The 24,815-nt window shown below is 40.1% G+C and overlaps 2 protein-coding genes across 21 annotated transcripts in view; both read left to right on the top strand.

Moving 5' to 3' along the window:
• LOC115163361 (elastin) overlaps positions 1–11,012 on the top strand; it is a 94,898-nt gene extending 83,886 nt beyond the window's left edge. For all 20 annotated transcript variants that reach the window (XM_029715176.1, XM_029715183.1, XM_029715179.1 and 17 more), the window contains 4 exons: positions 662–754; positions 2,829–2,873; positions 8,996–9,064; positions 9,199–11,012. In XM_029715176.1, the coding sequence (XP_029571036.1) occupies positions 662–754; positions 2,829–2,873; positions 8,996–9,064; positions 9,199–9,248 (257 nt within the window). In that variant the 3' untranslated portion in view covers positions 9,249–11,012. The remainder of the gene's footprint in view (positions 1–661; positions 755–2,828; positions 2,874–8,995; positions 9,065–9,198) is intronic.
• A 226-nt stretch (positions 11,013–11,238) lies between these two features.
• Positions 11,239–24,815, top strand: part of LOC115163364 (LIM domain kinase 1) — a 95,477-nt gene continuing 81,900 nt past the window's right edge. The window contains exon 1 of the mRNA XM_029715189.1: positions 11,239–11,575. Coding sequence (XP_029571049.1) covers positions 11,518–11,575 — 58 coding nt within the window. The 5' untranslated portion in view covers positions 11,239–11,517. The remainder of the gene's footprint in view (positions 11,576–24,815) is intronic.

Here is a 24,815-nt window from a genome sequence, read left to right as displayed (position 1 = left end):
CGTAGGTTTATGTTAACATATTGGCAGGGTTTTGACCAATGTTCAGGATTATACTTGGAAGTGTATTACCAAGGCTGTGGAGCTTTCAGCATCCCCTCCTCTCCTCCTCTCCCTTGCTGTTTGGTTGGAGTGTTATCACGCTGGTCTAGCAGTGGAGAGATTCTGCTCTCTGCCCCAGGCCCCATGGATACAGACTAGCCAATGCCTGCAGGCTATTATCCACCTCCCATTGGTCAAATATTCACTGACACAGAGAGCAGAGCATCCCACAGTACAACATACTGCCTGTTTCACGTGCTATCACATATGGTACAACTTTGCTAATACTGTATGCAAATGTTGTTTCCCAAAGAGAATTCAGCACCATTAGCCTTTTGATAAATACTGTAGCTAGAATATTTGCATAAACACACTGGCCTGGTAAATTTGCATACATAATGCGTATGACCTCTCAATTCATACTGCATGTTGACATTTGACTGGTTGTGTTCTGGGCTGATTGTTAAGAAAAAAGTAAAAGCATAAGTTGAGTCTGTGGCCAAAGCTGCAGTAGGGTATGTAACCCTGTCTAAATGTAGTCTAAATGTATACAATGTATACATATAGTGTTGTTGTGTTTGTAGTTGTTGTTTTGTACATTTTTGCTGTGTTACACTTGCAGGTGCTGGTGCGGTCCCAGGTTACGGCGGTGGCTACCCACAACAACAGGGTTACCCACAGCAAGGTGGCAGCTACCCACAACAACCCTACCCAGGTAACGTGTATAACCTCTATCTGTGAAAATCAGATGCAGTGTGTGTACAGTATGCTTTTATAGAAAATGGGATGTTGTGACCCAGGAACTATGAAGATAAAAGTAGAACAAAAAGAGCGTACAACCAAGTTGATAGTTGTTAATATCTGTTCATCTTTACTGTCCAGGGAGGACAGAGGAAGCAAGGGCATTCACTTCAGTAGTTTGAGTTCCCCTTTGTAAACATGTCCCAATCATTCACTTACAGTAAATGTAGAAAAGTGTCGATTGGCCATAAGTTTAGACTTTTGGCAAACTTGACATAATTTTGCAAACTGAATTAAATACTGAGAAATAGTAGCCAACAGTTATATCAAGGACAAATAAGCTAGCCACTCAACATAACCATCAAGAGAATAGATGTCAATTAAACCTGATCCCTTATCCGGACCACATACTGTTTGCCGCCTGGCGACAGGGGTTTGAGCCTTGTCTCGGCTACCCTCTGTCTATGCCCCTACTATCTGTCTCCCTCTCTACATTTCCCACTGTACTGTAAAATAAAATAAATCAAATCAAAACAACAAAAATTCAACCTGATTCCACGTGCTGGTGGCTCTTTAGCTGCCCATGTTCACCCCATTTCTGCCTGGATCAGGAGGTGGACTAAAGCCGAATTGTCGACAGACAGGTAACCCAGAATGACAGACAGACAAGCAGCCCTCAGGCCTGTTGCGTTGGTATTATAGCTAACCTCTGGGAGAGAAAGAGAAAGGGGAACAGATCTAGAGACAATTGAAAGGAACAGCCAACTTCCCCATACCTGGTTTAGTTTCCCCTCATTAAATGAATTGATGGGGAACATTGAGTGCTCTAAGCACTTAATTGGTTTTGAAAATAAAATAATTGAGGTGGTGTTGGGAATGTCAGTCTCTCTCTCTCTCTCTCAGCGTAGTCACTAGATGCTAGTTACTCTCACTTTTACTGTAGCTTCTGTGAATCCGATAGCTACTCTGACCATGCTTTGACCATGAAAATCAGGTTTTAATGTTTTACAAGCAGGGTGCAAAATATTGCACACATACACAGAAAACATCAAACACTCCTGGTAACTTCCTCAATTTATAGGTTAAAATGGAAAAGTCCCAATTCCTATTATTACTGATGATATAGAGTTAATTTGAATTGTCATTGACTTTTGTCTGGCAACATGATGATGATGATATCTAGCATTATATCTGAAATGAACCTAATCTCTATTAGGGGCTTTTTTCTTTGAACATTTTAACAATTTCTTACACTTGACATGATTAAACGTCATAATTTAATTCAGGATGTCTCAATGGTGTGACCACCCTTGGGAATAATTAAACGTTTTTTGGATGACTTAATGAGCTCTGCTGCATATTCCTGTCTAGTCTGAAATGCAGACTGTTTACTGACAAAACAGATACAGATGCGAATGTTATTTCTGGCATCAGTGAACGCTTTACCCTTGCAGTGTGCTTGTTTACTATTTACTATATGTTTACTATATATCTATTACTTGTTTACTATTGGTTTACACAGACAGTAATGAAACCAAAACATGGTATTTTGCTACTGCAGTATTAGTAAAAGTATGTGGTTGTTACTCTATCAGATAATGCTCAACCGTAATTGTACTTTCTTCAAAAGTCTCTAAGTTTTGTATTATGTAATTTCCAAAGCACCTCATCATTACATGAGGAAAATCCCCTTGTGATTATGTGATGTCTGCTGCTTTCTGATCAGATCGATAGTATGCTTATGACTAAACCTGCTTTGAGAAAGTCCTGAGAAATGACCCATACTGATCATCCTAGTTCATGACGCACCAAAACACAGCCACTTTCCATTGGTTATGTTCTTATCTATCTGAACAAGTGTGTTTTGGTTGCTTTGTGTGTTCCAATGCACAATGAAGAAATGGTCTTCAGCTCTCTCACTCTCTGATCAAAGTTTTTCAAGATTCTACTACATTATGCTATTTTAAACATGAAACATCCTTAGCAAAAATCATCTCATCCCTTCCAAACTCCAAATACTTTTTCTTAAATGTTTGTCTGTCTACTAGGAGCATATGGAGCAGGCCAGACGGCACCACTGACTCCTCAACAAGGTACTGGTGTCTTTTCTTTTTTCCCCTGTTATAAGGTATCTGTCGTCCTACTCAGCCAAACCTTACACCACACAGTCAGTGCATGGGAGAGAAATTTGCTTGAAATAATCTGATTTTCTGTTACACCTAGTACATTTCCTATTTTATTATAATCAGTCTGTTCTTAGCGGAGGATGACATCACGTAAGATTATTTGGATGAGATTAGAATGAGAGGATGGGGTTGGATAGAACAGTGAGTACTTGCCGTCGGTGCAGATGGTGTACCAACCAGTGTCTATTAAAGTCCGATAATCTGAATTTTCCTGAGCACAGGGAAGATTACTGACGGTGGGATTATGTTTCATAAAGTAAGGCAGGTTTATCATGTCAGGATTTAGAGTTTTTGATGTGCTACTCCAGTGGTGCTGTGCTGATATTGTGTGGAAATCTTTGGGATATTAACCTAATGTAAATTCACAAGTCACTGTCTGTCTGTATTTGTAGTGCAGCGCCAGAGGAGGTTGGTGGGAGAAGCTATAGGAAGATGGGCTCATTGTAATCGCTGGAATGGTGTACATAAGTTTGTGTTTGATACCGTTGCATTTATACCATTCCAGTCTTTACAATGAGCCCATTCTCCTATAGCTCCTCCCACCAGCCTCCTCTGTCAGTGCATATGTTTGCTAAGAGGACACCACTGTATACTAGCACTGCCAGGAGAGAAACTGCTCAGCATACAGTGCTTTCGGAAAATATTCAGACCCCTTGACTTTTCCCACATTTTGTTAGGTTTCAGCCTTATTCTAAAATTGATTAAATTGTTTTTTCCCCTCATCAATCTACACACAACACCCCATAATGACAAAGCAAAAACAGTTTTTTATTTATTGGGGATAATTTATATTAAAAAAACTGAAATATTACATTTTACATAAGTATTCAGACCCTTTACTAAGAACTTTGTTGAAGCCCCTTTGGCAGCAATTACAATATCGAGTCTTCTTGGATATGCCGATACAAGCTTGGCACACCTGTATTTGGGGAGTTTCTCCCATTCTTCTCTGCAGATCCTCTCAAGCTCTGTCAGGTTGGATGGGGAGCGTTGCTGAACAGTTATTTTCAGGTCTCTCTAGAGATGTTAGATCGGGTTCAAATCCGGGCTCTGGCTGGGCCACTCAAGGACATTCAGAGATTTGTCCCAAAGCCACTCCTGCGCTGTCTTGGCTGTGTGCTTAGGTTGTTGTCCTATTGGAAGGTGAACCTTCACCCCAGTCTGCAGGTTTTCATCAAGGATCTCTCTGTACTTTGCTCCGTTAATCTTTGCCTCGATCCTGACTCGTCTCCCAGTCCCTACCACTGAAAAACATCCCCACAGCATGATGCTGCCACCACCATGTTTCACCCTAGGAATGGTGTCACGTTTCCTCCAGACGTGACGCATGGCATTCAGGCCAAAGTGTTCAATCTTGGTTTCATCAGACCAGAGAATCTTGTTTCTCATGGTCAGAGTCCTTTAGGTGCCTTTTTGGCAAACTCCAAGCGGACTGTCATGTGCCTTTTACTGAGGAGTGGCTTCCGTTTGGTCACTCTACCATAAAGGCCTGATTGGTGGAGTGCTGCAGAGATGGTTGTCCTTCTGGAAGGTTCTCATATATCCACAGAGGAACTCTAAAGAGGAACTCTATGGTGGTTGGTGTAACGGTTGTCGTCGGGAATAGAGGACCAAAACGCAGCAGGAATGTGGATGCTCATCTTGTATTTATTTTTAAATAAAGAGAACACCATAATAACAAAACAAAGAACTCACGAACAACAAAACAGTCTTGTCATGCTCACACAGGAAAAACAAGAAACAATCTCCCACAACACCAAACCAAACAATTACCCATATATAGGACTCTCAATCAGAGGCAACGAGAAAGCACCTGCCTCCAATTGAGAGTCCAACCCCCCATCAACCTAAACATAGAAATACAACAAACCAGAAAGAACATAGAAATACAAAACATAGACCAAAACCCGGAAATAATAAATCAAACACCCTACTACATAAATCACCACCCCGAACCACATAAACAAAATACCCTCTGCCACATCCTGACCAAACTACAATAACAAATAACCCTTATACTGGTCAGGACGTGACTTCACATAGATGGGTCCAACCACCATTAAGAACAAATTCTTATTTACAATGATGGCCTACCCCGGCCAAACCCGGATGACGCTGGGCCAATTGTGCACCGCCTATGGGACTCCCAATGGCGGCCGGATGTGATACAGCCTGGATTCGAACTAGGGACTGTAGTGACGCCTCTTGCACTGAGATGCAAGAGGCTGCGTCCGTGTGTGTGTGTGTTAACTATTTAACTGTACTGGAATGCTTAAAACGATGCTAAAATGTTAAATATCGGTTATCGGTATCATTTTTTTGCCAAGGAAAATATCGGATACCGGTATCGGCCAAAAATGTCATATAGGTGCATCACTAATTTCAGGTGAAGCTGGTTGAGAGATTGCCAAGAGTGTGCAAAGCTGTCATCAAGGCAAAGGGTGGCTACTTTGAAGAATCAAAAATATTTTGATTTAACACTTTTTGGGTTACTACAGGATTCCATATGTGTTATTTCCTAGTTTTGATGTCTTCATTATTATTGTACAATGTAGAAAATAGGAAAAAAAAAAAATAGGAAAAACCCTTGAATGAGTAGGTATGTCCAAACTTTCGACTGGTACTTAGTAGATAGTATTTTGCTCACATAGGTGGGAGGTGTGTTTTTATATAACTATTTAAACCTTTCCCGCATTTACACTTATCGCAAGAATGGTCTCAATGGCTAATCTACAAATGCCAAATGATGTGCTTTTGCCAATTATCTGTGCTAATGCAGTATCATAAATTATTATGACTGGTTGTTATGACTTGTCATCATGCCCTCATGCCATCAAATCATCAATGTAGGCCCCTTTATGGTGCATAGATCAAGTATTATTCACATTATATTATACACATACTGACCACACCTCTGAGTACACCCTGCACCCCTACTGTAAGAAACCTGCAGTTCAAATCATTACATTTGTAATAGCTAAGAATTATTCATTAACACTATTGATTTAGGGCATATGTTGCAGTCGCAGCACAAGTGAATATCAATAGCCCCTCTATATTTAGCATTTGCGGCTAGCCAACCAATTATTGTGGGAAGCTGCTATAGACCACCAAGTGCTAACAGTCAGTATCTGGATAATATGTGTGAAATGCTTGATAATGTATGTGATATCAACAGAGAAGTATATTTAAATGATTGATTGAAATGGGTGATTTAAATATTGACTGGCTATCATTAAGCTGCCCACTCAGGAAAAAACTTCAAACTTTGCTAATGCTACAGATATTTGCTTTAAAGCAGTATCCAAATCCATAGGATGTAGTGATCACAATATAATAGCCATATCTAGGAAAACCAAAGTTCCAAAGGCTGGGCCTAATATAGTGTATATGAGGTCATACAATAAGTTTTGTAGTGATTCATATGTTGATAATGTAAAGAATATTTGCTGGTCTGTGGTTTGTAATGAGCAGCAACCAGATGCTACACTTGATGTATTTATGAAACTACTTATACCAGTTACAAATAAGCACACACCCATTAACAAAATTACTGTAAAAACTGTTAAATCCCCTTGGATTGATGAGGAATTGAAAAATTGTATGGTTGAGAGGGATGAGGCAAAAGGTGGCAATTGAGTCTGGCAGCCCAACTGATTGGCTAACATACTGCAAATTAAGAAATCATGTGACTAAACTAAATAAAAATGAACTAAACTATGAAACAAAGACAAATTATATAAAAAATTAGAGTAAAAAGCTTTGGGGCACCTTAAAATAAATTTTGGGGAAAAAAGCCAACTCGGCTCCTTCATTCATTGATCAGATGGCTCATTCATCACAAAGCCCACTGATAATGCAAGCTACTTTAATGACTTTTTCATTGGCAAGATAAGCAAACTTAGGGATGACATTCCAGCAACAAATGCTGATACTACACATCCAAGTATATCGGACCAAATTATGAAAGACAAGAATTGTACTTTTGAATTCCGTAAAGTCAGTGTGGAAGAGGTGAAAAAAATATTGTTGTCTATCAACAATGACAAGCCACCGGGGTCTGACAATCTGGATGGAAAATTACTGAGGATAATAGCAGACGATATTGCCACTCCTATTTGCCACATCTTCAATTTAAGCCTACTAGAGAGCGTGTGCCCTCAGGTCTGGAGGGAAGCTAAAGTCCTTCCGCTACCCAAGAATAGTAAAGCTCCCTTTACTGGCTCAAATAGCCGACCAATCAGCCTGTTACCAACCCTTAGTAAACTTCTGGAAAAAATGGTGTTTGACTAGATACAATGCTATTTCACAGTAAACAAACTGACAACAGTATTTCAGCATGCTTATAGGTAAGGACACTCAACAAGTGCAGAACTTACACAAATGACTGATGATTGGCTGAGAGAAATTGATGAGAAAATGATTGTGGGGGCTGTCTTGCTAGACTTCAGTGCAGCTTTTGACATTATTGATCATAGTCTGCTGCTGGAAAAAACATATGTGTTATGGCTTTACACCCCTTGCTATAATGTGGATAAAGAGTTACTTGTCTAACAGAACACAGAGGGTGTTCTTTAATGGAAGCCTCTAAAATATAATCCAGTTAGAATCAGGAATTCCCCAGGGTAGCTGTTTAGGCTCCTTGCTTTTTTTCAATTTTTACTAACAACACGCCACTGACTTTGAGTAAAGCCAGAGTGTCTATGTATGCGGATGACTCAACACTATACACGTCAGCTACTACAGTGACTGAAATGACTGCAACACTCAACAAAGAGCTGCAGTTAGTTTCAGAGTGGGTGGCAAGGAATAAGTTAGCCCTAAATATTTCTAAAACGAAAAGCATTGTATTTGAAACAAAACACTCACTAAACCATAAACCTCAATTAAATCTTGTAATAAATAATATGGAAATTGAGCAAGTTGAGATGACTAAACTGCTTGGAGCAACCCTAGTTTGTAAACTGTCATGGTCAAAACATTGATGCAGTAGTAGTAACTAAGATGGGGAGAAGTCTGTCTATAATAAAGTGATGCTCTGCCTTCTTAACAACACTATCAACATGGCAGGTCCTACAAGCCCTAGTTTTGTCGCACCTGGACTACTGTTCAGTCGTGTGGTCAGGTGCCACAAATAAAGGACTTAGGAAAATTGCAATTGGCTCAGAACAGGGTGGCACGGCTGGTCCTTGGATATACACAGAGAGCTAATATTAATAATATGCATGTCAATCTCTCCTGGCTGAAAGTGGAGGAGAAATTGACTTCCTTACTACTTTTATTTATGAGAGGTATTGACATGTTGAATGCACCGAGCTGTCTGTCTAAACTACTGGCACACAGCTCAGACACCCATGCATACCCCACAAGACATGCCACAAGACGTCTCTTCACAGTCCCCAAGTCCAGAACAGACTATGGGAGGCATACAGTACTACATAGAGCCATGACTACATGGAACTCTATTCCACATCAAGTAACTGACGCAAGCAGTAAAATTAGATTTAAAAAACAGATAAAAAAACACCTTATGGAACAGCGGGGACTGTGAAGCAACACAAACATTGGCACACACACACACACATGATAACATAGGCACTATACATACACATGGATTTAGTACTGTAGATATGTGGTAGTGGTGGAGTAGGGGCCTGAAGGCACATAGTGTGTTGTGAATGTATTGTAATGTTTTAAAATTGTATTAACTGCCTTAATTTTGCTGGATCCCAGGAAGAGTAGCTGCTGCTTTGGCAGCAGCTAATGGGGATCCATAATAAATACAAATACAACCTGTTAGCATCTTTCTTGTTTGACAACCTGTTAGCATATGCTAACTCACTCACAAGGCTTGCTGGGGCATTTGGCTGCTGTGGTCAAGCAACAGATTTCCATAAAGTTTACTCCTCTGTGCAGTGTGGTTAGAAAAACACATTAAAGCTGCTCAGGAAATGACTTGCCAACACTGTTAAAAAAATATATAATTAGTGATCACAAAAACACCTGTGATTAACTAACTTTTTTCACAGCCAAAGCAGCCAAGTATGGCCCACTCCAGGGCTTCCTTGGTGGAGCAGGAGGAGGAGGCTACAGACCAGGTACGATAAGAGACACACTCTGGCATGTGACCAAAAAAAAACATAAACCTGATACCGAACCAAGAACTAATGCAAACCCTCTTACCAATGCATGCATTTAAAATATCCTCTCTTCCAATGTGGTTTCTCTACAGGAGGAGTTGCTGCTGGATGCCAAAGCAAATACTGTGGAAGGCAGAAGTAGAGGATGTTCTTCAGAAGAAGTTGAACCTCAAGAAACAATGGTGCTACTGCATGATCTAGAATGTACATTTTATATGCACAAAATCCCCCATTACAGTATGTAAAGATATGTTGTACTTTATTTGACTCAATATATTTTTTATACAAACCCACCGACCCAGACTTTTGCACACATTTGATGTGACTTAGTGTTTTTGATTGTGCCTTTATCATTGTTCATGGTGTTCATCAGCTCTTACTGACATGTCTGCGATGCTCCCTTTTAGTAGTTACCAAGTGTTTGTGTGTGCATGCATGTGTGTGGGCGTGGATGTGTGGCTGTGTGTCTCTCTATGTGCTTGTGAGCTTTCACATGTTGCCAGAGATGTTTGGGTATATAGGAGAATATGAAAGAGTATCCAACTAGAGCCATTCAGCATGCTTTGAATGCAGAGAAGTGCTCCAAGTCAAAACCAGCACCATTCCTGTAACTGTACATCCCTCTCCATGTGCTTAGTGTGTGTGTACCAAAGTTGGAGATCTTCACATACTGACATGTCAAACCAAGGGTTGAGCTTCAAGAGGTGTGATTGGTAAAGTGCTGATAAACTTTGGCCATGTATCTTCAGAACTGCCTCCTCTGGCTTTCTATCATCTCTGCTGCTATTTATAGCCCTGGGTGAAATAGCAGTGGCATAGCGCGTGTGTGTGTGGGCACAGGTTTCACAGTCCATCTGCCATCAGCAACTTTGACTATATTTTAAGTGCCATGGTGTAAGTAGCCTTCTTACCTTGATTTCTGACAAACTTGTGAAGTATGAAGAGCAGGTGTTGCTCTGAATGTGATAAAGCTGATGACAATCAATCCAAAGGTGTTCAAAAGATTTGTAGGTGATATCTTCAGTGATATTCATATCATACATTGTGTTGGTTTGTACCCAAGTCCTTTCAAATGGTGTGTTTTGTTTTTTAAATGATTTGTATGTTTTAAGTTTTACAAAAATGTAAAAGTAAAACTGAAATCCTTTCGATACTGCTCTGGCATGTCTTGTACGTTATGTATGTATGTATTGAACATTTTGTTTTATTAATTACTTATCATTTTTCTGGTGTCCAAGATTAAGTGCCTAGAATGTTATGCATATCTGTAATCAATCTAGTTTCACATGCAGTTATAGTTTCATTTATGCAAATTGTCGCTCATTATTCAAGTTTCAAATGTTTCCGCTCATGAAAGTAGACTATCACCATATTTGTGTAATCTTGAATAAGGCAAAAAATGTTTGTTAAAAAAAATATATATTTGGGTAATGCATTTAATCACTGTTGAGAATTTTAATATGTGTCTGTGTGTAGGCTATAGCCCCTAGTCTGTGTAAATTGTGAGAGTGAGCTCCCATTTCACTCTTTACTTGAGTTAGTTACAGTTGAATAAGACTCACTAGACATTACTGACCAAAGATTGATTCGCTCTGTTCTAAAGTTACACTACGATGTCTCTTTAGGGATTGTGTGTACTGTATGTTGTAGTAATTGCCCTAGGTTATCATGACTCTCACTCGCTTCAGTTTTTGTAGCCTACTCGTGGGGCTTTTTCTGAACTGTGTGTGAGCCGCTCCTCTGCCGTGCGGTGGGATAGTATTCATCTTATTTAAATGGAAAAAGGAGGAACGATGGGGTTTTGCACTTTTATATTTTCATGACGCACATGTGACTTGTTCCCGGTAATCCCGGCATTTTATTTGCTTAAGTAAAATAACGAAATAAAATGGTTAATAAATACACATCTGTGCCCAGGCATCAGCTTTTTTCCACCTGCACCCAAACTGCACCAACATATCAAAATGAATCAATGGCTCAAATGTTATTCAGGAACTTTAAAATGTCTGAATGTAGACTTTTAATGCAACTAGCCTATTCCAGCCTGCTCTCATAGACTATATGACTATTCTAATACAGCTATTCTGATATTTCTCCTATTTCTGTGATGGGTGCATTGCGCATCGCTTCGTCTCTCTGCCCTCAGTTGCTTTTGCTTGTGCTACGCAGACAAAATTTGCAGGGATTGTTGTCGGTTGGCCAACCCATATTTTCCGGTCCCCCAGCCTGAATGTTTCAAATCGCCCATCCTCTCCTCATCGAATGAACCGAAGTAGTATTATCAAGCTGTGAGGGTCGAGTCTATCCGGCTTCATAAACACACAACACGAATAGCGGTGCTTTTGTCGAAGTGAGACCGGTTATCTGTTCATCAGAGTCAGGCTCTCATAGAGCTCCGAATCGGAGAGTGAATGAGGTTGATGCTGCTCTGTTGTGACTGGAAGGACGAACATATGGGAGAGGAGGAAGGTGAGTTTAAGTTTTCGATACGCAGTTTTTCTCTGGAAGGATGATAGCGGGTGTCTTGAAGCATGTGTCAGGGCGGGAGATGTTATTAGAGCGAGCGCAGTGCATCCTTCCGAGCTCGAGGACAGAGACGCTCCACTGAATTCATAATAAACAACACAATACATACATTGTGTTATGGTGTTTTTGGAGGGTTAGCTTTATGAAAAGTATTCTGTGAGAATTATCAATAAAGAATGTCCGGTATGTCCTTGTTTTGCTGCAATAACCCAAGTAGGTAACGTTAGTCGTTCTATTTTATTTCCGAGTAACACAAGCCCGCTGCATAATGCTAACAAGGCTGGGATGGTGTTTAGAAGTATTATAATTTGTGTATTTCAACTGTTAATGTTTTGCTTAGTTCAATCTAATTAAATCATAATTAAATGGGGTGGTGAAACTGCAGCGCTGCTCTAACCTACAACAACACAACTGATACAGTTACACTTTCTTTGAAACAATACCTTTCCTTGTCATTCCATTCCTGTGAATCCATGACCTCGTTTAGCCTACTTTCAATGCAACTACACCTAGAGTCTAAGAGTCGGAGCTTACCTGGCAGGGTTGGTCCTACAAAGCCAAAACCCCTGGATGGTTGAGCATAATATACAAGGAATTTGTCAAAGCTGTTAATGAGAACCTTGACGACCTTGTACTTAGCCGTTGGGAATTCCGGTGGGGTGCCCCAACCCAGGTAGTGGCAGTGCTGGCAACACTAGCTGCAGTAACCCATGGGAAGAGGGTCACACTGGGACAATCAGAGAGGGGGCAAATTATTGTGGCCCTGGTGGCACAAAATAATCAGAGGACTGACTGCACAGAGATGCTTGGGAAATGGTCACAACAGGGGACCGCGTGTGTGTGTTCCTACATAATTACATATGTGTTATTTAATAGTTTTGATGTCTTCTCTATTATTCTACAATGTAGAAAGTAGTCAAAATAAGGAAAAACCCTTGAATGAGGTGGTGTGTCCAAACTTTTGACTGGTACTGTATACATTTTTTTATAACTGTATATAATACAATCAAGGTGAGGGCGTTGGAAATGCTTTTGGTGGTCGATCTGCTTCTGTGGCTGGCACTGTGTGCTCTTTTTAATTAAAGGATGGGTCCCAATCTCTCAAAGGCCCTAGGATCCAGGGGGACAGGGGTGGTCTGCCAGTCACTGGGATGACAACCTAACTTGGGATGCGGGGAGGTTTTAGAGGGTGGAATAGTGGAGAACAATTGGAGGTTTACTTAGTAGCAGTGCAAATATCATGGTACAAATATATGGACACTCATTCATTATGGTACTTTTTAATGGTAAGTTTACAAGCATATATTATGATAAATAGAATATAAACTTGTATCTCATTATGGTAAATGGTGAAATAAGTATAGCCAGTTTATAATTGTAATGGCTTAGCAGATAATAAGAAAAGAGAAGGAATATAATACCTATTGTTTACAGGGAACTCATTCAAAAATGTTAGATGGGGGGGGGGGTATACTTCTCCCATGGGTAAAGAAACTCAAAAGGGGTGATGGTATTAAAAAACAATAATTTTGATTCGAATGTGCAAATTGTTCAAACGGATCCGCAAGACAGATTATTTGAAATATGTTATTGGATCATAAACAGATTTGGCTCTTTAATCTATACGGCCCAAATAATGATGATCCACACTTCTTTGAAAATATATATAATAATTGATCAAGCAGTACAAGACTCTATTATTATGGTGGGAGATTATAATAGGGTTTTAAATACCTCAATGGAACGTAAAGGAAATTACTCTACAAACTAGAACCCTTATGCACTTAAGGAAATCTCAAATATCATGGATATATTGGAACTAGTGGATATATGGGGGCTTAAGTATCCTGACCTAGTGAGTTATACAAGACGGAGGCTCAATCAAGCTAGTCGTCTTGACTATTTTCTAATGTCATTCTCGCTGGCACCAAAAGTAAAAAAATGTGTTCATAGGGGACAGAATGTGGTCGGACCATCAAATAATTGACATGATACTCTTACATAATTCTCACATGGGCGAGGATATTGGACATTTTATCAAAGCCTATTGGATGATAAAAACAAGTTCACTTGGACAGAAGAATTTATAACTTACTTTTTCCGACATAACATAGGTACAGCAGATCCCCTTATTGTATGGGACACTTAAATGTGCCTTTTAGAGTCCATGTAATTCAATACTCATCTTTAAAACAAATGCAATTTAGCTCAAAATAATTCCTATTTAACAAAGGAAATAGAAGGACTAAAAGTACAGATAGATAGCAATACAAACTGTACCATAGAGGCACAGAATAAGTTAGGGGGAAAATAAATGGAGGTACTTATTCAAGAAAGATCTAGTGTATTATATTATCCAAATAAAGTGAACTGTATGGAATATGGGGAAAAATGCAAAAAAATACATATTCAACATTAATTTCAGACCTCCATCTCCACTAACCGAAGGGAATTGTTAGGATTTTTTTCTATTAATAATGTAAAATGAACATCTGTATAGAAAGACTCATGTGAAGGCCAAATTACAGAGGAGGAACTTCTTGGTGCAATTAAAGCCTTTAATTCTGGGAAAACTCCAGGGCTAGATGGCATACCAGTTTAGGTATACCAACCCTTTGTTGATGTACTCAGAGGACTGCTATTAACGTATTTTAACCACTCCTATAAACATTTTATATTAGCAGCTTCTCAACAAGGTCTGATTTCATTATTACTGAAACAGGACCCAAATGGTAAATATAAAGATTCAGTCCGTTAAAAAAATACACTTCAGTGTTGTGATGCACAATGCATAGCGCATTGAATTAAAAAGGTATTGTCGGATATCATTCATCCTAATCAGACAGGTTTTTACATGGAGGATACATTGGAGATAATATAAGACAAGTACTGAAAACAATAGAACACTATGGAAAAATCTGGGAAACCAGGCCTGGTATTCATAGCTGACTTTGAAAAGGCTTTTGATAAAGTACGACTGGAATTTATATATCAATGCCTGGAACATTTACATTTTGTAGAATCTCTTATACAATGGGTTAAAGTTAAATATAGTATAGTATATATACTGTAGTGTAAAATAGTAAATAATGGCTACTTCTCTGAAAGTATTAATCTGTCAAGAGTAGTAAACAAGGTTGTCCACTATAGGCATATCTATTTATTATGGCAATCGAAATGTTAGCTATTAAAATCCAACAATAATATCAAGGGGCTAGAAATCCAGGGCTTAGAAACAAAGGTATCATTGTACGCTGAACGCTATTTATATAATGAATATGAATTTGGAGAGCAGAAATGATTAAACATTAAAGCAGACCTCTCACTAACGTCTTCAGTCATACGAAAGGTATACTTAAATCCGAACTGGTTCTCTAGCAGATTAGTAAGAATATCTCAACCCATGTTCAAGAATGGCCATTTTCCCTTTTTTCAGATTACAACCTCTCACTTTCAGTTATTTCAAAATTAAATAATTGTCACGTCCTGACCAGTAAAGGGGTTATTTGTTATTATAGTTTGGTCAGTATGTGGCAGGGGGTATTTGTTTTATATGGTTCGGGGTGTGTGTGTATGTAGAGGGGTATTTGGTTGATGTATTCCGGGGTTTTTGTCATTGTTCTATGTTAGTGTATTTCTATGTTCTGTCTAGTCATTTCTATTTCTATGTGTAGGTAATTGGGGTTGGGGCCTTCAATTGGAGGCAGCTGTCTATCGTTGCCTCTGATTGAAGGTCCTATAAATAGGAATGTGTGTTTGTCATGGGTATTGTGGGAGGTTGTTCTTTGCATAGCTGTGTGTTGCCTGCAAGACTGTTTGTCGTCCGTTTATCGTTTTCTTGTTTTGTTTATTAAGTGCTCACATTAAAATTTAAATATGAGCACTCAACCCGCTGCGCCTTGGTCCATCCATTACGACGACCGTTACAATAATTTCCAAAATATCGCTATTTTTAAAACAAGCCATAGAAAGTCGGTTGCAATTTCAGTTTAATCCACCTGAAAAGACAGAACAAATAATACAACAAATATTATCGTTAAACTGAAATATATTTATTGATAAAAAAAATATATATATATTTGGGGATTTAAAAAAAAAGTATAATATTTCTAAATTATATCAAATAGGACTGGTGGAGTTATGTCACACATGCAACTAACAAAAATATATGGAAATGTTTGCTCTACCCAAAATTACAAACAACTAATTGCAGCATTACCGCAAAAATGGAAGCGGCAAAAGGTAATGAACTTGTCTGTCGGCCCTGCGTTAAAGACCAGTATTGGTTAAAGAAAATAGTGAGGGCTAAAATGTTTACAGCTGTGCCATATAGATCGCAAAATAGTTGGAAGAGATTTTTGATGTACCAATTCCATGGCACATGGTACAGTGGTTCTTCCTTTAAAAGTTGCAGCGTACTGCGTATTAGTCACATGCGCCGAATACAACAGGTCACCTTACAGTGAAATGCTTACTTATGAGCCCCTAACCAACGATGCAGTTTAAAAAAATACGGATAAGAAATAAAAGTAACAAGTAATTAAAGAGCAGCAGTAAAATAACAATTGCGAGACTATATACAGGGGGGTACCGGTACAGAATCAATGTACAGGGGCACCGGTTAGTTGAGGTAATATTTACAGTTGAAGTCGGAAGTTTACATACACTTAGGTTGGAGTCATTAAAACTCGTTTTTCAAGCACTCCACAAATTTCTACAGTTTTGGCAAGTCGGATAGGACATCTACTTTGTGCATTACACAAGTAATTTTTCCAACAATTGTTTACAGACAGATTATTTCACTTATAATTCACTGTTTCACAATTCCAGTGGGTCAGAAGTTTACATACACTAAGTTGACTGTGCCTTTAAACAGCTTGGAAAATTCCAGAAAATTATGTCATGCCTTTAGAAGCTTCTGATAGGCTAATTGACATAATTTGAATCAATTGGAGGTGTACCTGTGGATGTATTTCAAGGCCTACCTTCAAACTCGGTGCCTCTTTGCTTGACATCATGGGAAAATCTAAAGAAATCAGCCAAGACCTCAGAAAAAAAATTGTAGACCTCTACAAGTCTAGTTCATCCTTGGGAGCAATTTCCAAACACTTGAAGGTACCACGTTCATCTGTACAAACAATAGCACGCAAGTATAAACACCATGGGACCACACAGCCGTCATACCGCTCAGGGAGGAGACGCGTTCTGTCTCCTAGAGATGGATGTACTTTTGTGTGAAAAGTGCAAATCAATCCCAGAACTACAGGAAAGGATCTTGTGAAGATGCTGGAGGAAACAGGTACAAAAGTATCTATATCCACAGTAAAACGAGCCATATATCGACATAACCTGAAAGGCCGCTCAGCAAGGAAGAAGCCACTTTTCCAAAACCGCCATAAAAAAGCCAGACTGCGGTTTGCAACTGCACATGGGGACAAATATCGTACTTTTTGGAGAAAGGTCCTCTGGTCTGATGAAACAAAAATATAATTGTTTGGCCATAATGACCATGGTTATGTTTGGAGGAAAAAGGGGGAGGCTTGCAAGCCGAAGAACACCATCCCATCCATGAAGCACGGGGGTGGCAGCATCATGTTTTGGGGGTGCTTTGCTGCTGGAGGGACTGATGCACTTTACAAAATAGATGGTATCATGAGACAGGAAAATGATGTGGATATATTGAAGCAACATCTCAAGACATCAGTCAGGAAGTTAAAGCTTGGTCGCAAATGGTTCTCACAAATGGACAATGACCCCAAGCATACTTCCAAAGTTGTGGCAAAATTGCTTAAGGACAACAAAGTCAAGGTATTGGAGTGGCCATCACAAAGCCCTGACCTCAATCCTATGGAAAATATGTGGGCAGAACTGAAAAAGCAGGTGCGAGCAAGGAGGCCTACAAACCTGATTCAGTTACACCAGCTCTGTCAGGAGGAATGGGCCAAAATGCACCCAACTTATTTTGGGAAGCTTGTGGAAGGCTACCCTAAACGTTTGACCCAAGTTAAACAATTTAAAAGCAATGCTACCAAATACTAATTGAGTGTATGTAAACTTTTGACTCACTGGGAATGCGATGAAGGAAATAAAAGCTCAAATAAATCATTCTCTCTACTATTATTCTGACATTTCACATTCTTAAAATAAAGTGGTGATCCTAACTGACCTAAGACAGGGAATTATTACAAGGATTAAATGTCAGGAATTGTGAAAAACTGAGTTTAAATGTATTTGGCTAAGGTGTATGTAAACTTCCGACTTCAACTGTATATTGTCCTGCTAATAACAGGATTAATAATATATCTGTGAGAATTTCCAAGGGGCTTTTATATAATTGTTAATTAATAATAATTATTATCGCTTTAGTATAAAAATAACACTATTTTGGAGCTTTAGTTTTCAAATAATGTAAAATGAGCTAGGAAAAAGGCCGTTCTTGAACATGGGGTTAGACATTGTTACTAATTTGTAAATAAAGCCACTTTGTTAGGGCTGCCCCAAACTTAAAAAAATCTTTGTCGACCGAATGTGTTTTAATAAAATCACCTATGTGCGTTGAGCTTGTCTGATGCCTTAAGCTTATGGTTTGTTGCCTCAAGAGGGCGCCAGAGATCTAGATAACCAGAAGAAAAAAATCTTAACCTGACCCAACTATTCTCCTCCCGCTCCTTCTGGCTTTCACAGATTCTGCCATTACTCTCCTGAAGTTGCAATAAGCAATAGGCTACTCGAGGATTCTGTAGCCTTTCTCATGTGGAATGCCAATTTATCTTACCATCTCTACCTATCTGCATGCCAGCTATGGTTTTCATATGCACATTTTCATGAAATAGTTTAATTTAATTTATAATAACGTCTTCATATCTCAAAATCATTGTCATGGTTAATCAAAATTCTATCCAAATCTAAATGATACAAACCTAAAAAGTAACTTCTATTGCCATTACCAACTATGTAAAAGTAGCCTACATAAAGCAAACAAATAAAAACATTGCAGCCTGTAGGTAGAAAATATCCTGATAAAAAGAAATATCCTACAAATCACATTGGCTACAGATGGCCTGTCTGCAACAAACTTGAAACATTGTGGGTGGGTTGCACCAACATGGTTTAAATTAATCTGGGATTAGAGCTAATCTAGGGTTTGTAAATCTAGGTTTATAATTAATCAGATATGTGTTGCACCACTTCATTTTAAATCTGGATCAGTAAATCTATGATTAACGGTTTTAAACTATGATTAGTGACATTTTACACCAGTATATTAGGTATTTTGTGAGTTGAAACAAAGTAGCTAGCCTACTTGACAAAAGAGGCAACAAAGTTGCTGTTCCTTGATAAAAGAATAGCAATGTAGCACTGCTGGAACTCCATCATGAAAGATTTGAAATAAAATCTATTTGCCAGTAACGTTAGACAGAACTCATTCGTTAGCTAACGTTAGCTACCGTAGCTAGCTAGTTTATAAACTTTCCACAGTAGATACGCTGCCATTTTATCAGGTAAACCACCTCAAGTGGCAGTTTAGAATTAACCTCCAATCTGAGTTTATATTAAAAACATTAAAATTGAGCAACAGGCTTTAAATTAATCTAGGTTTAAAGTGAAAACTAAACTTAGATTAGAGGAAGGATTTCATTTAACTTGGATTAATTTAAAACTAGGTTTAAAATTTGGTGCAACAAGATTAATAGATAAATCTTAATTTTACCCAGTTTAAGAGTTAATCCATGTTGGTGCAACCCACCCAGTATCAACTATTAACTTGGGTCCGGCCTGAAGCTTGTGCTAATGAACTTGCAACATTGTATAAAATATTCTCAGAGTTTCCCAAGAAGCAGTGCTTGACTTGGGCAGGAGCTCACCAGAGCTGCTTGAGCTTCTGTTACTCTTATACAATATTAGCTCAAAAAGTATTATGGCGCTCCTGCACCTAAATATAAACAGTACCAGCACCCAAAATGAGTTCCGGAACCTATTTCAGTCCAACTCAAGCACTGATACGAAGCATATTTTATGACGTTTCCACTGGATCAGAGCATGACATTTTTCCCTTTAACGCTGGGTGGTTATGGAAAGGGAGAAAGCTGGAAAGATTTTTCAAATACATCGAGGAACTATTGTAATTCTCAATGGATCTAAAAACAGACTTTGTTTGCTTGCTGTTTGAGGTGAAGAAAACATTACTTTGAGAAGCTCCACAGATCATTAGTGGTGGTACGTTAAGCCAATCAGAAATAATATCAGATCCCCAAATGGGCACATTTATATGCCTACATTTGCGCACAGACCAGGTAGCCTATAGGCCCACTTCTATGCTTGCTCGTCCTTACTCAACATTGACAGAAGCACTCCAAACAAAAGACAATGACTAAATTGACAGACCTCGTTAATGGAATTAAATAAACCAAAACTTGTTTCTCACAAGTGTAGCATAGGTTGTGCACTCTGCAAACAATTTGTTTACTCCGACAATGAGTACAGGAAGACTGGAATAATAATATTGAATGCCTTAAAATAAATAACCGTAACCAAAGTAACAAACACTGTAGATTAGAAATTATAGGAATTAACGGTAAATGTACTACTGGTGATATATGTAATGGAGAATTGATATACACTAACAATCAAACGCAAACAATTCACACAATGAAGTTATGAAACAATGACTGTGCACAGTTGGCAGGAGAGAGTGCATTCTGGAGAGAGAAGTGCGTTGTGCATCTGGACGAATGGTCAATACAGCGTCTGCATTGGCCATGCAGCATTTACTGTATATGGCCTCAGCCGAAGTCAGGGCAAGAATGGCCTCAGCAGAAGTCAGGGTATTCATACTTCTTGCGCTTCACAGAGGAGTGCAGAGCTGTTGTCAAGGAAGTGAGTTTGTGTTTATACAGGATGTACCGCCCCACCTACCGTCAACCAATCATGACAATGCGGAGCTGTACAGAGCCCTCCGCATTGTTACAACATTTTGGAGGCGCATGGCAATGCGGTACAGAGCTCAATTTGGCCTCTGAAATTGCGTCACACCCTCCGTATGGAGCCTCCGACCACATTTTCGAATCAAGCATAAATTGGCTTTAGGTCTAGGCCTCCGCAATGGATTAGTTCACTGATATGGGCACAAACATATACAGTACCAGTCAAAAGTTTTCAGTCAAAGGTTTTTCTTTATTTTTACTATTTTCTACATTGTAAAATAATAGTGAAGACATCAAAACTATGAAATATCACATGGAAATCATGTAGTAACCAAATAAGTGTTAAACAAATCAAAATTCTTCAAAGTAGCAACCCTTTGCCTTGATGACAGTTTTCCACACTCTTTTCATTCTATCAACCAGCTTCTGCTGGAATGCTTTTCCAACAGTCCTGAGGGAGTTCCCATATATACTGAGCACTTGTTGGCTGCTTTTCCTTCACTCTGCGGTCCAACTCATCCCAAACCATCTAATTTGGGTTGAGGTAGGGTGATTGTGGAGGCCAGGTCATCTGATGCAGCACTCCATCACTCTCCTTCTTGTTCAAATAGCCCTTACACTGCCTGGAGGTGTGTTAGGTCATTGTCCTGTTGAAAAACAAATGATAGTCCCACTAAGCGCAAAACAGATGGGATGGCATATCGCTGCAGAATGCTGTGGTAGCCCTGCTGGTTAAGTGTGTCTTGAATTCTAAAAAAATCCCTGACAGTGTAGCCAGCAAAGCATCCCCACACCATCACACCTCCTCCTCCATACTTCACGGTGGGAACTACACATATGGAGAGCAACCGTTCACCTACTCTGCATCTCACAAAGACACAGCGGTTGGAAACAAAAATCTCAAATTTGGACTCATCAGACCAAAGGACAGATTTCCACCGGTCCATTGCTCGTGTTTCTTGGCCCAAGCAAGTCTCTTCTTGTTATTGGTGTCCTTTTGTAGTGATTTCTTTGCAGCAATTCGACCATGAAGGTCTGATTCACGCAGTCTCCTCTGAATAGTTGATGTTGAGATGTGTCTGTTACTTGAACTGTGAAGCATTTATTTGGGCTGCAATTTCTGAGGCTGGTAACTCTAATGAACATATCCTCTGCAGCATAGGTAACTCTGGGACTTCCTTTCCTGTGGCGGTGGTTTTTGTGACTGCACTTAAAGAAACGTTCAAACGTTTTCCGTATTGACAGACCTTCATGTCTTAAAGTAATAAAGGACTGTCATTTCTCTTTGCTTATTTGAGCTGTTCTTGCCATAATATGGACTTGGTCTTTTAACAAATAGGGCTATCTTCTGTATACCACCCCTACTTTGTCACAACACAACTGATTGGCTCAAACGCATTAATAATAAATATTTATATATAATTAATAATTAATTAACAATCAATTGATTGGACATGATTTGAAAAGGCACACACCTGTCTATATAAGGTCCCACAGTTGACAGTGCATGTCAGAGCAAAAACCAAGCAATGAGGTTGAAGGAATTGTCCGTAGAGCTGAGAGACAGGATTGTGTCGAGGCACAGATCTGAGGAAGGGTACCAAAACATTTCTGCAGCATTCTTAAACGGAATAAATTTGGAACCACCAAGACTCTTCCAAGAGCTGGCCACCCTGCCAAATCGAGGGAGAAGGGCCTTGGTCAGAGAGGTGACCAAGAACCCGATGGCCACTCTGACAGAGCTCCAGAGTTCCTCTGTGGAGTTGGGAGAACCTTCCAGAAGGATAGCCATCTCTGCAGCATTCCACCAATCAGGCCTTTATGGTAGAGTGGCCAGACGGAAGCCACTCCTCAGTAAAATGCACATGACAGCCCACTTGGAGTTTGTCAAAAGGCACTTAAAGGACTCTCACACCATGAGAAACAAGATTCTCTGGTCTGATGAAACCAAGATTGAACTCTTTGGCCTGTATGCCAAGCGTCACGTCTGGAGGAAACTTGGCACCATCCCTACGGTGAAGCATGGTGGTGGCAGCAAAATGCTGTGGGGATGTTTTTCAGCAGCAGGGACTGAGATACTGGTCAGGATCGAGGGACAGATAAACAGAGCAAGGTACAGAGAGATCCTTGACGAAAACCTGCTCCAGAGCGTTCAGGACCTCAGACCAGGGCGAAGTCTCACCTTCCAACAGGACAACGACCCTAAGCACACAGCCAAGACAGCGCAGGAGTGGCTTCAGGACAAGTCTCTGAATGTCCTTCAGTGGCCCAGCCAGAGCCCGGACTTGAACCCGATCGAACATCTCTGGAGAGACCTGTAAATCACTGGGCAGCGACGCTTCCCGTCCAACCTGACAAAGCTTGAGAGGATCTGCAAAGAATGGAGAAACTCTCCAAATACAGGTGTGCCAAGCTTGTACCATCATACTCAGGAAGACTCAAGGCTGTAATCGCTGCCAAAGGTGCTTCAACAAAGTACTGAGTAAAGGGTCTGAATACTTAAGTAAATGTGATATTTCAGCCACCCGTCATAGACTTTTCTTTTCTCTCTGCTACCGCACGGAAAGCGGTACCGATGCACCAAGTCTGGAACCAACAGGATAGTTAACAGCTTCTACCCCTAAGCCATAAGACTGCATGTCATCACATACGCTGCTACTACTGTTTATTATCTATCCTGTTGACTAGTCACTTTATTCCTAGTCATATGTACATATCTAACTCAATTACCTCGTTACCTCTGCATATCGACTCGGTACTGGTATAGAACCAGGTTATCTTTACTCATTGTGTATTTATTATTACTTTTATTATTATGTGTTATTACTTATCTCTTATTTCTCAATTATCTTTCTCTCTGCGTTGTTGGAATGGACCCGTAAGTAATAATTTCACTCTTAGTCTACACCTGTTGTTTACAAAGCATGTGACAAATGAAATGACCCCCAAGATGCTAACCTCTCACCATTACCATTAACAGGGGTAATATCTTGGGGTTAAACAAAATCTCTTTCTCTGAGCAATTATATTAGTATAAAATAATACAATTTCCCGTATTATTTTGTTTTTTTACAATATACACTGCTCAAAAAAATAAAGGGAACACTAAAATAACACATCCTAGATCTGAATGAATGAAATAATCTTATTAAATACTTTTTTCTTTACATAGTTGAATGTGCTGACAACAAAATCACACAAAAATAATCAATGGAAATCCAATTTATCAACCCATGGAGGTCTGGATTTGGAGTCACACTCAAAATTAAAGTGGAAAACCACACTACAGGCTGATCCAACTTTGATGTAATGTCCTTAAAACAAGTCAAAATGAGGCTCAGTAGTGTGTGTGGCCTCCACGTGCCTGTATGACCTCCCTACAACGCCTGGGCATGCTCCTGATGAGGCGGCGGATGGTCTCCTGAGGGATCTCCTCCCAGACCTGGACTAAAGCATCTGCCAACTCCTGGATAGTCTGTGGTGCAACGGGGCGTTGGTGGATGGAACGAGACATGATGTCCCAGATGTGCTCAATTGGATTCAGGTCTGGGGAACGGGCGGGCCAGTCCATTGCATCAATGCCTTCCTCTTGCAGGAACTGCTGACACACTCCAGCCACATGAGGTCTAGCATTGTCTTGCATTAGGAGGAACCCAGGGCCAACCGCACCAGCATATGGTCTCACAAGGGGTCTGAGGATCTCATCTCGGTACCTAATGGCAGTCAGGCTACCTCTGGCGAGCACATGGAGGGCTGTGCGGCCCCCCAAAGAAATGCCACCCCACACCATGACTGACCCACCGCCAAACCGGTCATGCTGGAGGATGTTGCAGGCAGCAGAACGTTCTCCACGGCGTCTCCAGACTCTGTCACGTCTGTCACATGTGCTCAGTGTGAACCTGCTTTCATCTGTGAAGAGCACAGGGCTCCAGTGGCGAATTTGCCAATCTTGGTGTTCTCTGGCAAATGCCAAACGTCCTGCACGGTGTTGGGCTGTAAGCACAACCCCCACCTGTGGACGTCGGGCCGTCATATCACCCTCATGGAGTCTGTTTCTGACCGTTTGAGCAGACACATGCACATTTGTGGCCTGCTGGAGGTCATTTTGCAGGGCTCTGGCAGTGCTCCTCCTGCTCCTCCTTGCACAAAGGCGGAGGTAGCGGTCCTGCTGCTGGGTTGTTGCCCTCCTACGGCCTCCTCCACGTCTCCTGATGTACTGGCCTATCTCCTGGTAGCGCCTCCATGCTCTGGACACTACG

This window comes from Salmo trutta, chromosome 26 (genome assembly GCF_901001165.1).
Source record: "Salmo trutta chromosome 26, fSalTru1.1, whole genome shotgun sequence".
Lineage (NCBI taxonomy): Eukaryota > Metazoa > Chordata > Actinopteri > Salmoniformes > Salmonidae > Salmo > Salmo trutta.
The sequence above is the reverse complement of the archived record's forward strand: the minus strand, read 5'-3'. Positions and strand labels throughout refer to the sequence as shown.